General features: G+C 39.8%; 1 protein-coding gene across 4 annotated transcripts; it reads right to left on the bottom strand.

Annotated features, from left to right (window-relative positions):
• Positions 1-368: 368 nt before the first annotated feature.
• Positions 369-13,159, bottom strand: exoc1 (exocyst complex component 1). Of its 4 annotated transcripts, XM_063466828.1 has the most exons (20): positions 13,095-13,159; positions 10,814-10,945; positions 10,592-10,722; positions 10,338-10,497; positions 10,010-10,027; positions 8,057-8,244; positions 7,656-7,883; positions 6,999-7,131; positions 6,779-6,888; positions 5,515-5,664; positions 5,096-5,204; positions 4,209-4,253; positions 3,719-3,882; positions 3,508-3,621; positions 3,168-3,247; positions 2,850-3,078; positions 1,761-1,944; positions 1,459-1,658; positions 1,153-1,347; positions 369-1,064 (listed from the first exon to the last, which is right to left on the bottom strand). In XM_063466828.1, the coding sequence occupies exons 2-20, from the start codon at positions 10,935-10,937 to the stop codon at positions 912-914; spliced, it is 2,715 nt and encodes a 904-aa protein (XP_063322898.1). In that variant the 5' UTR covers positions 10,938-10,945; positions 13,095-13,159; the 3' UTR covers positions 369-911. The 4 variants fall into 4 exon arrangements, with proteins under 4 accessions (XP_063322898.1, XP_063322900.1, XP_063322899.1 ...); XM_063466830.1 differs by lacking the exon at positions 4,209-4,253; XM_063466829.1 differs by lacking the exon at positions 10,010-10,027.
• Between the last annotated feature and the right edge of the window lie 576 nt (positions 13,160-13,735).

The following is a 13,735-nucleotide window of genomic DNA, read 5'->3' as shown; positions in this document are numbered from 1 at the left end:
AACCTTGTTACTATACAATATTTTAAATGTTTTTTTGGCTCACAAAGGTTTATCTAATAGCTTTGTAATATGAATAGTTTATTTGACCAAAAAATTGGAAATAAATACTGAAATTACCAATTAAAAAAAAAAACAAATGTTGAAAATTTGCTTAAATTAATTCTGTGTTAACTAGAGTATTCAGTAGGAGGGTGACTATTACCAACTTAAATGTAAAAAAAAATGTACCATTGATGGGTTGTTTTTCCTAAACACACTGTAGTTATCATAACCAAGTAGCCTAACAGTATAAAAGTTTTAGCATAAAAAAAAATCAATTACCTAAAGCAAAAGTAGTCACTACCAAGTGTATGTATACATCACTTTATTGATGCAGCTGGAGATGTATAACCTTTAAAGTAAATGTGCGCAGTACAAAATGCAATGTTTGCATTCAACTGTAAAGAAAAAGCAAAAATAACACAGATATACTTTAACAAAGTATATTAAAATTGTACTTCAGTAAAGTTACGCTCCACCACTGGTCCTATCCCTGCTCTAATCCAGTGTCGAGAGCAAGGACACTCCCCTGACTTAACGGTAAAACAAACAGAAATGTGCGACAAATACTAGGAGGGGTTGTGCAGATGCTAATTTATTATGTACATATGGCATCAAGAAATAATAAAAATATGACAAACAAGAAATATTTAGAGAGCTGTTGTTAAATCTCAAATAAACACACACACACAAAATGCAGTAATATCCCTAGCACTGTCTTATGTACAAATTCCCTTTCATTCAAATAAAAACACAAAGAGGAAATGTTCTTAATTCAAAAAGCATTAGATGGTACTTTGTAAATTGCTAGTGTATCTTCAGCCAGTGTGAGCCAGTAGTGAATCATTAAGGAACGGTGCATAGCAGCAAGATTAATGAGACTGAGCAATGCTGGAGAAGTACTCCAGCATGTCCTGGATTGTAAACTCCATAGTGATCCCAGAGCCAGGGTAGCACCTGCCTATGAGATCTTCAAAGTGCTTGTACTGACGGATGAACTCGTCTTGCATGGAGTGCCACACCACCTAGAGGAATAGACAGGAAGTGCAACAGTTCAGAGGCAGGAAGAGGCATGCAATGATTTTAATCCCCTGAACTGTTTTTTTTTCTCACCTGCAGCAGACTTTCTTCTTCACACAGATGTTTGTCCACCTTCTTATAAAGATTGTCGAGTCCCTTTTTCACCTCTTTACCAGGATACTCTTTGATTACTTTCCGCAGCTCTTGCTTGTTGAAGGCCAGCTGATAGCTGACCTCCTCCTCACGAACACCCTGGGCTACACGTGCTTCAACTCCTTCAAAGAAATGCTGGAAGAGAGATGACAGTTTGCCTGTTATAAAACTCTGCTTATATTCGTAATACTCCAACTCAGGCTAATAAAGATGACTGAATTTTGTGATGACTTTAACTCTTCTCACATTCAGTTTTTCTAGAGGCTGGCCCAGAGAATTGATTACGTAAGACTGTAGATGGTCTGTGTATTTGTGCTTGGCCTCTCGTCTCTCTGCATCCAGGCAGGAAATCTTTAGACGTGACAGCGTAGAAAAGATGTGGTGGAAATTCTCCATCATCACGACATCTCGTGGTGTTTTCTGGCTTTCATTGGCAACCTTCTCCACTGAGAAAACAATAAACAAGTCAGAAATTCCAGGACACCTCATCAACTCCACATGATCCTTTTTCAATAAATAAGAACTTGCTTAATGATCAGTGGTCTCACCGTTCATGAAGACGGCCCTGATAAGCTTAACATAAGCTTTGTCCAGGTCTCCTCGGCGCTCTGCATTGCGAAATATGGTTTCAGCCAGTTCAGCGAATTCCTCAAACCCAGTGACAAAAGGAAGGATACCAACTTTGCTCTTCTTGGATATTTTAAATTCCTCCATCTGTCGGATCTGATTAGACTGTAAAAAAAAGAAAAGAAAGAAAGTTCAAATTTATTCCCAAATTCAGCCTAGCAATGAATCCTTTGACTGAAAACAAAAAATAAACAACAACACTAGTAATTTCCCGCAGGCTCTGGGTAATCACAGAAAATGAATTCTGTGAGTAAAATTTACAAAACTTGCATGTTTTGCTTAGCCTTTTCACAAAATGATACCACTGTTATGATTTTTGAGGAGTAGATCGCTATAAATAAATCCTTTAACATCAGAAAACTACACTTTGTCTTTATGACTTTATTGCCACCACTAAACTCACTTGTTTTGTGTCACAACACTGAGTGCAATATCCAGGCATGAATAGCTGTGCTGCACAACCATTCCTGACCCACAGTCACCCAGCTGCAAGGCTTTCTACCACTTTAGTGACTCCAGGATTAAGGCACATCTGTGTTGACCTCACCTTTCAGACCCAGAAACTTTGTCCCTCTTTTAAACTACTTTGTGGAGTTTGCATGTTATCCCTGAGCCTTTGTGATTTTCCTTCACCTACTTTCACTTCCTCCTACAAGCCAAAGATGTGTTTGTTAAGTGGTGATTCTAAATTGGCTGGAAGTGTGGATGTCAGAGCGTGTTTCTGTCTCTGTCTGTTTGCTCTTCGATGGACTGGCGAGTGTCCAGAGTGTACCCCGCCTCTCCTCCTGTGACAGCTGGGATAATCTCCAGCCCCTCCCAACATGACCCTGAGTTGCTCGTGGGTCTGGAGTTGGATAAGCAGTTAAGAAATTAGACAGACACATAGTGTGGCAGCCTTCAATAAGCCTACATAATATTCCTGCCCAAGTGTCTGTGCGGATAACGCGCCAACCTTAACCAGACTTTAATTTAGTGATGTCAACAACAACAACAAAAAAGGCACTACTCACAATGCATTTGTCAAAGTTTCTCTTGACAGTCACCAGCACATTTCCCAAAGTTGTGCTGAGATAAGAGGCCGGGTCAACATTCTCAGCTGTCCACACATGGTGACTCATCTTCACCAACATGTACAGAGAGTGGAAGCTGTCAATCTTGTCGCCCAAAGCGATGAGGCTGTTGAGCTCTGTCTCGATGCTCTGGAAGATTTTATTCATCATCAGCCGCACTATATCTTTCCTGTAAATGAAAAAAAGAAGCGAACAATTGCATTTAAAAAAAAAATTAATTAACATCAGAAATATTAGCAATGATCTGCGAGAACTCACTCTGATGACAAGGAGTGTTTGTGTTCTGCCTGGGGAGGCTTTTTAGATGGCAAGCTTCCATCTAAATCCTCCGTCTCTGGCTGACAGGACAAAAGAGATCAAACATGACAAACCTAAACAAACATCTGTGGATGCATATATGAATGACACTGGATCTGATAACACGCTAGCATCTGTCATCACTGTTTTATTCTATGCTTTCAGGAGAGACAAACGCTCCAGTTTCAGATGCCACCACACAAGTACAAGCACTGCTATTGTTGTGAAGTATTATAATTCATTTAGATGCCATTTGATCTTTCTGTTACAGCCATTTCCAGTATGTGATAAAAAAAAATACCTGTGCGAGAGGGGGTGCAACTGTCAAATGCTGCTGCAGCTTGAAAAACTTGCTGATGAAGTCTTGTTCTGCAAGACACAAAGGCTCCAGCTCACTGAGGACCTGCTCAAATATCTGCAGAGACAAAAAAATAAATAAATAAATGTAATTTCTCAGGATGTACACACATGTAGCTTTATTTCCACTCCACTTAAACTTCTGGCAGTGTTACCTTGTCGAACTTGGTCCTGTCGGCCACATCGAGGTCAGAAGCGGACATGTTGCCCATGTCCAGTAGTGATGAAGACTGGGAACGCCGGCTGTTGGAGCCCTGCACCGTGAGCTTGTTCAGGCTTGAGGTAGAGCCTGTCAGCTTCCCAGAGCTGCCATGTAGGCCTAATGTGGCACAACAAATATGGTATGAGTTAATGGCTATGTTTCGTGGGAAGGCTAATACAAGTCAGTTTTCCAAAAATTCCACAGTGAAGGAATCCAACTTAACATTAAATTAAATGGTTAGATTTTTGGCATTTATTACAGAATGTGTGGTAATGTACTGTGATGATTTAGCCCAACCAACCAGGTACAGGGTGAGGTAATGGCTTGTATTGGAACAGCAAAGGGGTTTAATCAGAGGATTCATTTTAGTACAGTCATGTAGTGATCAGAAGCACAGTTGGAAATTAACAGTGGAACAGCTCCATTTCAAATGTCGTACTTACTTTCTGTTTCCTGTTTGAGTGCACTCTCTTTCCGCGGAAGCGTAGCTGCAGCCAGTTAGAAAGGCGGGCATCAAAGACAGACACAGGTTAGGCTTAATACATGCAGCATGGGAGGGGTAAGGCTAGATGTTAGATGTACACATATGCTGACGTGCACCACAGTGACTTAGGTAGTAGCTCGAAAAAACCTTTGGAAAACAAAATCTTTGTTTTTGTTTTCAGAAGGAAAAGCTAATAGAGTGCAGAAAGCAGAGTCCTATGAATCTGCCAAAACCCAAACTCATCCAAGGGTTCTGTGCAGATTATACATATTGAGAAACAAAGCATGTAAAGTCCCTGTGCAAAGGGAAAAGGAGACATTACTGAAAGACAAACTTTGGATGCAGGCATAAGATTATAAGATGATGCTCAAAGAATCCTGAATAGAAAAAGATGGGAGAAGCCTGCAACAGCAAAGATGGTGGTATAAGAATAATTTCAGGGGGAAAAAAGCTATTTATAATCTTATTTTAAAAGCTAAAGCACATAAATCTTCAAGTGTTTTGTTTTTTAAAATCATACTTGACTGGCAATTCTACAGATGCAGTTTTTAATGTCGCTGTGGTCATTAGATAAAGCTTCAAAATAAGTGTCCACGTAAATGTCTAGAGGGATTATCAAGAAGGCTGCCAAGGATGCAGAGCAGTGAGACCTGTTCTAAAACGACTTTGGTAATGCTTTTGGTACCAGGCATGGTGCAGAAAAGTTTGTAAAGGTGTGAGAACATAATATAAGAAGAGGATAAAACAGTCAAGAAATGCAACAAAATTCATTCCTTTTGAGTGAACTACATGATGGAAGACAAGCATAGTTCATGTTAAGTTTAACGTGGGACTCATAGCGCTTACCGAACTTGCCCTTCGGGTCTTTGGATGTACCCGCCATTTTTATTTTGGCAACTTCAAAGAACTCTTTGATTTCTCGCTCATACAGTTTGCTCATATATTCAACATATGTCTGTAAAAAATTAGAGAATATTTGTTAAGATTTATGACTTGTTACAAGCTAAGATGTGTATTAACATTTTGGAAAACATACACACATCACATTCTAGGAAAGCATTATATTATACTAAGAATCATGTGCTCTCTCCTCTTTTCTTTGCTTCTAGTTTATTTCTTAGTCTTTTTTAACCACTCTCTGCTTATTTAACTGTATTAATAATGCTCATGAATGTCTGCTGTAGTATCCAAACCCCACAAAAAGCACACTTCCCAAAATGTCAAACTGTTTCTCAAGTATTTTCGCAAAGTAACACTGCACTGACCCTCGACAGGCCTTCGTACTTCTCCCTGTGTGTGTTCTTCAGCCACTCCATGAGCTTGGCGTAGCGCAGTAAGTCCCTGTGGAGAGGGCTGTGTTTGGGCAGGGTCAGCTCAGCTGTGTGCTGTGACAGGGTTGAGCTCTGGTCATGGCCCTGAGGATCACAGTGAGAACAGATAATCATTAGCAGTATATTCACTAGAAGTATACATTACAGGAGAAAAGTTATAATATGCATTTTCCCATATATGCACGCAAACACATCTTATGCAAAAGGAAGACTTGGCCTGCTTCCTCTTACAATCATCTGAAGCATTACCTTAGTGTACTGGATATCCAGATGATGTTAAAGTAAATAATCTAAGACGTTCTTACACTCCAGAGCCACCACATTCTCAGCCAACTTCCTGAACTGCATCTCTATTGATACCGAACTGATGTTCTTCCCACCTTCCCCTAAGCTTGTTCAGTCTCTTCAAGACATGCACGCAGACAGGCACAGCATCTTATGATATGAGACTATTAGCAAAGAAGCCACGTTAGCACACAAACATAATGAGCCCTGAGCTGAGGCATTTGCCAGAGGAGGAGAAGGATGGACAGTGCCTCTTCAGCTTTGAGATCAAATGTGAGATGTTCAGTAGTTAGAAATACATCCCATGCAATACATAATGTGCTATGGTGAAAAGCTTGAGCTCTCATGGCATGTATGTTCGAGTTATATGTGAGAAGTCAAACATTAGCAAAATGGGGCACGTGGGGGTTGCTGTGAGGGTACTCACTGGAAGTGACAGACAGGAGGACCTATAGAACTGAGGGATGGTCATTTTGAAGTGACTGAAGTGGTTGAACTGACACAGAGACAAAGAGCAGAGTGGGATGATTCAAAGTGGGATACACAGAGAATCAAGGATAGGTGAAGGGAGACGATACAAGGAAGCCCAGGAAGTAAGTCTTAACTAAACAGAAAGCTCAGTAGAGGAGAAAGAGAGAGACAAAGAGCTTGAAAAAGCAAAGGATAGACTGATGTCCTCCATTTCACAGCAGACCAGGGACAAGGACACCAAACATTTCATTATTAAATCTGCTTACACCACCAAACATTTACGAAACTAACAAATTTCAATGTTATCAGTACACCTTGTTCAATTTCACAGTTCAGTAGTGCTGGAGGATTCAAGAGACATTTATTCTGATGAGATTTTCCTTCTTTAAATGTTTAGAAAAAGACAATGAAAATATATTCCTGACCAAGCTATGCCTGTTACCTGATGAACAAACACATTGTTGAGATGATTCGTGAGGCGGCGAGCAAAGGTGTCTCTCAGTTCAGCGAACAGGAGCTGTTGCTGGTTCACAGCCATAAGTTTTTCATGGCCTGCAGAAAGAAAACAACAAGACTTTAATCTCATTACTTGTTTTTTTAAAGAGCACCGGCTCATCAACCCAGTCAGCATGTAATCAAGAAAACGTAATTTTTAAACTTACCTGGTCTGAGAGCCACATTCATACACTGCAGGAGAGCCTCAGAGGCATTGATACAGGCCTCTATACCTTTAGGGGATGTCAGATCTCCCTCCTGTAAGGCCCTGATGTGTCCTTTGGATAAGTCCATGTAGTTCTACACAAGGAAAACAAAATTAAAGTCACAAATCAAAGTGTCGTTGTCTAGCAAAATCTAAATTTGGTTGAAAGTAGAACTCAAAAAAATTGCTCAACTGATCCTCAACTGGCCTTTTTAGACTGGTTCTAAAAGTGAATTTCATAAATGCAACCTTTTGAACTTTATCAAGTCCTAAACATCAGGAGTGTGTCTTCTTTGACTATGAAGTGGACATGGGTGGCGTCACCTTAATTTTACTTGCCGTGTGATTAACTGAACTAAAAAGGTGCCCCAAAAGTCTTTTTGTACGTTACTCAGCAACAATCAGTATGAAGCCATACAGTCTGGATGGATGCAGTTCACTAACCAAGCTTTGCCACCCTTTAGACCTAATACGATCACTTCTTCCTCTTAAAAACAACATGGCCATTCCCCAAAAAGTTTTAAACTTCCAATACTCTCAGATCCACTGGGGCTTAAAGTTTGCTGCTTATTTTGGTATATTTTGCTTATTTTGGAAAACATTTAAATGTGCTCCTAACCACTAAGAACTGTATCTCGTCCAGTAGTTTGCCATTGTTGGTGTTGCTGATCTGGATGAGACGATTGCTCTGTGAGATCTGGTCCATTTGCTCCTTCACACTCTGGAGCATCTCTTCATAGCTGCTCAGCTTGCCCTCGATGGTGTCCACCTCTCCCAGTGCCTCATCCAGCAGCTGCATTAGGATATTGACCTGCTTCTCTGATGCCATGATGGACTGAATGTTGGCCTTTTTGTAAGAACAGATAAAGAGATATAATTACTATTATTTTCTTTCATTATTAATGAAAGTGATTTTAGGTCACTAAACAGATGCCGCCCTTAAAAAATATATATACATATATATTTAGGCATCTCAAAGACTAGTTTTTAAGATAAGGACGATGAACTGGGTTTACTCACCCCATCTAAAACCTGAAGCTCCTTGAAGAGCTTCTCTGCAAAAGCCTCTGCATTGGAGATGGCGTACTCGCATGTCACCATCATGCTCTCAATGTCTTGCTCTTCACGGGTGCTGAGTTCCTGGTATTCATCCAGAGCATCCTCATCTCCCCCTGCAACACTCTGGCTCTCACCACTTGGCACAGACTCTAAGCCCAGGAGAAGAGAACAAAAACATGTGCAAGACATAAGTAGAATGGCAAGTTCAAAACACATGATATGGAATCTTCAGACTCAATCCAGTTTTCTTCCATTATTGAAAGAACATCTACAGGCACAATTACACTGAGTAAGGGATACCCAGATCTTTCATGCTTTTAAGAGTAGAGCTGTACTTATTTTATATGAGTGATGAAAGTGTAGCATGACTATGAGCAACAAATGAAAAACAAGAGGTGTGGCAGGAGGTTGAAAATATGAAGCATGTCTATCAGCTTCCAAGTAAAGAAATTACTGTAATAATTAATCTGTACACTGAAAAAACTGAACTAACAATGTACTTTACTTTTTTTAGCTCCAATTAAACTACAGGTGTGCATTAAATAATGTGGGATATATAACTAAGGTTATATACTGACATATCCATATGTATGAAAAGGGACAATTCACAGCAAAATCAAATATAAATATTTTCACTCTGGCCTCTAGAGTGCGACTTGCCCAGTTTTGGAGATAAACAGCTGTAGAGATGCCTTGAGGAGCTCAGGTAACAACATAAGTACATTTTAAAATTCTGCATCAATATCTTTCCATAGTATTATGATCCAGTTACTTAAAAAAATGTACCCACCAGGTTAAGAGCAGTTTCATGTAGGAACTATTTTCAACCTGCTAAACTACACCCAACAAAAGGAAGTACACATGTAGTCATGAGAAGAAGCTCATGCTCAAGGCTCAAGACAATGATACAGGATCTACACATGAAAGGAGGCCTATTATGCTTTCCTACGATTTTCAGATGTGGCTACTCATTAAGAAAGGTTTCAAACAAGTCAGTCAGTACATATACGCTAGAAAACCCGATGAACCAAAGGCTCATGCTTCAACCTGCTTGCTTTTAAGTACATTTATGCTTAATTAAGAGGTTTTTTTTAAACTCTTGTATCTCTGTGATGTCAAATAGAGGTAAGAGTGCCTTTTGCTTGGTCAGTATAGATAGCAGAAAGCAAATAGTCCCAACATCAAACTGCTTTATAACGTTTGTTTTTTTTGAATAATTGGCTCATGATTTCTGGAAAGAGGTATACTGCTGAGTGTTTCAAAAATATTCTGTGCACATCAAAGTTCACACGACATCTAGTTCAATTATAATCAAGAGAAGACTGGTTATTTCTCCAAAACTGAGTCCTTCCATCCATTTTCTTTAATTTTTTTTTAGTTCAGGGTTGTTGTGTGGCTGGAGCCTATTCCAGCTGTCATAGTGCGAGAGGTGGGATAACACATAGAGACATACAAATATTCACACTCAAATCCACACCTACGGCCAATTTAGAATCACCAATCAACTAAACATGCATGTTTTTGGACTGTGTGAAGAAATCAGAGGTACAGAGAACCTACACGGGCGCAAGGGAAACACGCAGATTTGAATCAAAGACGATCTTGCTCTAAGGCGATGGCACTCAAAACAACATAAACAGATACACAGCTACAGGCCAGAGGACAAGTATGTAAATTTGATTTTGATACAAACAGTCATTTTAATGTGGAATGAACATGGGAAACAAGGAGATTAAAAACATGATCTAAATGTCTGTAGACAAACAAAATGAATCATGTCTATTTATTTTCTAAGGACAACGAGCCAAATAGCAGCAGTTTTGAGGAGGTGAAAGTCTCTGGTGAGAATGGTGGTTTGATGTAATGAAAACACAATGGTGAGGAACGAGGAGGGGGAAGTTAAGTCCTACCAACCTTCCGCTTTAGGAAGTTCTGGCCAGAGAAAGTTAAAGAGAAAAAAGTGAGAATAAAGAAAGACTTTAACACAGAAAACCATACCACAAACCAGGAAACAGAGAAGAAGCAGAATCTTTTTGAAAACATGCCATTAAAAAATTAAATTAAAAAGAAAAATCCAGGTGGAATTCTCACTTCCATATTAGATTACCTCAAATATGTGCACTCTAGTGTCAACGGCAGTGGTTTGAGATAAACAGACACACCTTTAAGCAAATGCAATCAAATTGTAGCAAGAGGCATGCCGTCACAGGGATGGCTAATGGTGGAGTATTTATTTACGCACCTTCAAGCAGCTGAGAACTGACATTCACAAACTCCACCTTCTTCCTCAGATAACGCTGGTTCAGCTTCCAGATGCAGGAAATAAAGGAGTTTTTTTCAGCTGTACTGCTGGCCACCCACCGGTAAACTTTCTCAAAATGAAGATCAAACTCAGGATTTTCCTGAACCATAAAAGTAAAAAACAATATCAGCTTTGAAAACATGTTTTCTAAGTGAAAACACAAAAAAAGGTCAGAGAAATGTATTATTTCTCACCTTGCTTGCATCTTTGGCATCTACTTCTGTCAAGTCTCTGAGCTCCCAGGTCTGCTGTCGCTTGTAGAAGTCCCCCTTGTCCGATTTTTTCACTTTTACTACTTTAACCTGGACAGGCCTCTCTGTGGTAACTGGAAGAGCAAAAAAACGATTACTTAAAAAATTACTTCAAAAGGCTTCTTATCCTTACACATTATTTACAGCCATTTATATGGTGACTACCTGTAGCACACAAGAAGCAGTTCTTCTTCTTTTTTCCTGCCTTGCAGACGTTAACAATGCCAAGGAGACGCTCATCATTGGGTGTGAAGATGTCCCTCTGGAGAGCATGCTTTATGGCTGTCATGATGGATGCTGTCATACAGAGACCATGACATTAAAAATAAATAATAAACTTTTGATACACATACACAAATAAATGCTTCTTTCAACTTCAGGTACTTGCAAAGTTAAAGCTGGTTGTCTGTTTTAGGGAAATGGTTATTGACACCTTAATTTCATCCTGAGTGGACTACTTGAATAGATTTTATTCAAGTGTCAGTCTGTCACTGCCTGGGTGACTACAGCAGGTCCAAAACACAGCAGCTTGGCCCAAGCAAGTTTCTTTATTGGATGTTTCCTAGAAGCACACTGTTACTTTTTAGGAAAAATGCTATATAAATAAGGTTTATCATTTCCTTCATACAGAACATTTTGGTGATCGCCCCAAAGAAGTTTAGCCTTTTCCAAAGAGATTTTTATACTCTTTTGGGAAATTTTTGTGTATCAAATGGTAAGAAATAACAGGATGCACACTGCAGTTTAATAAAGTAACATCATTTCACTGCCTTAACTATAACTGATGTTCCAAAAAAATGATAAGTAGTATCATACAAAAATTATTTGATTTTGATATTATTATATTATTTTATATTTATTTCACATTTATATATCCTGTATTTCCATCCATCCATCCATTCACTTCCGCTTATCCTTTTCAGGGTCGCGGGGGGCGCTGGAGCCTATCCCAGCTGTCATAGGGCGAGAGGCAGGGTACACCCTGGACAGGTCGCCAGTCTGTCGCAGGGCCAACACACAGGGACAGACAACCATTCGCACTCACATTCATTCGCACCTAGTGACAATTTGGATTATCCAATTAACCTATCCCCACAAGCTGCATGTCTTTGGACGGTGGGAGGAAGCCGGAGTACCCGGAGAGAACCCACGCAAACACGGGGAGAACATGCAAACTCCACACAGAAAGACCCCGGCCTGATGTTGGAATTGAACTCAGGACCTTCTTGCTGTGCGGCAACAGCGCTAACCACCGTGCCACCATGCTGCTTATCAAGGTAAAAAGTATAACTGACACTAAAAATGCCTTTTCCAAGACAGTTCTATAAATATCTTTTAATGTAGAAGACGGAGTAGGTACAATAGTGCAAAGTCATCAGGATACTAGAAAAACTGATTTCTTTATTTTATATATAGTGGTGTGAAAAAGTGTTTGCCCCGTTCCTGATTTACCATTTTCTTTTAAGTTTGTCACACTTAAATGCTTCAGATCATCAAATACAATTGGACAAAGATAATATAAGTAAACAAAATTCAGTTTCTAAATGAAGGTTTTTATTATTAACTGGTTGGGCCACCCTTAGCAACAACTGCAATCAAGTGTTTGCAATAACTGGCAGCGAGTTTTACAACACTGTGGATTAATTTTGCCCCACTCATTGTTGCAGAATTGTTGTAATTCAGCCACAATCGGATTCAGTTTGACTAGACCAATCCAAAGTCTCGAGTTTGTTTTTATTAAGCCATTCAAGGGTGGACTTGCTGGTGTGTTTTGGATTGTTATCCTGCTGCAGAACCCAAGTGGACTTTAGCTTGAGGTCACGAACAGATGGTCTGACGTTCTCCTTCAGGATGTTTTGATAGAACCATGAATTCTACTGTCTATTTACCACAGCAAGTCTTCCAGATCGTGAGGCAGCAAAACATCCCCAGACCGTCCCACCACCATCACCACATTTTACTGTTGGTATGATGTTCATTTTCTGAAACGCTGTGTTATTTTAAGCCCAATTAAGATCAAAAAGAGCGGTGGTCAAAATGCACATTTAGTTTCATATTCCTGATTGAAGAGGTTACGTCAATGCACATAAATAGTCGCTTGGTGTCTTTGTGTATTTCTAACGCTGACATATTTAAAGGACGTCGATTAAAACTACAACATAGTGCCCCAAAAACTAAAATAAAGGTGCTTTAGAGGCAGCTGGTGAATACTGCAGCCCTGAACCCAGAGACATCCGGTGGCCCTTCCTGCTGTCCTCTCTGTCGGTTAGCGTCTGTTAGCTGGACAAAGCTAGCTGCTGCTGTTAGCATAAATGACGCCGGTTGCATAAACCAGGCGAAAAGAGTGCGTACACCCGCGAAATACTCGTATAAACCACTGTCAGGGTTTTTAATCAAAAGGCACTCTGTGTCCATTTTAACAGAGATCTATTATAATAGCGGTTACCTTGTTTTTTCAGCCCTCCAGCCCTACGAAGCACCGCCCTCTTACTTCCTGCTCCTCAGATGGAGCCGTCATGTGACGGCAACATCCTCCTCCACCAGCAAACGCTCAAAATAACACTACATTCAGGTCACATAGATTCTGTGCATTTGTTTAACAGTGGCCCCTCGTAATATAACAGATCTCCTCGCTACAGAAGTGTAGATTTGTTCTTTATGTTCATTATGTTGGACAACAAAGCATTTATTCTTTGAGTCCTGTCCCACATGTTGACGCAATGTCCCACGCACTTTTCTAAAGACAGGCTTTTTTTACCCAGTGCATTTGAAGGGAGGGAGTTTTATTATAGCCTACAGACGAATGTTAGTCTATCTATTGCCATACTCATCAGGGAAAATTACAAGTCAACAAAAAGTCACAAGTTTCACCTCTCATTCAAGATGGTTCTTTAGTTCTAAAAACAAAATGTGCAGAGTCCCAGGTTTTTAAGCCATAGTGGGGTGTGGGATTATAATATTATCTTGTGTATTATCAAGTGTTGTATGGAATAATAAGATTTGTATGGAATAAAAGACTATTGATTGAGCATTTATACACCGAGTATTGTCCTTCCTTCAGCCCAAAGATTAAAAGAATTGGGAGGT

This window comes from Pelmatolapia mariae, linkage group LG23, assembly GCF_036321145.2.
Source record: "Pelmatolapia mariae isolate MD_Pm_ZW linkage group LG23, Pm_UMD_F_2, whole genome shotgun sequence".
NCBI classification, from domain to species: Eukaryota; Metazoa; Chordata; class Actinopteri; order Cichliformes; family Cichlidae; genus Pelmatolapia; species Pelmatolapia mariae.
Note: the sequence above shows the minus strand (reverse complement) of the source record. Positions and strands in the feature narration are given on the sequence as shown.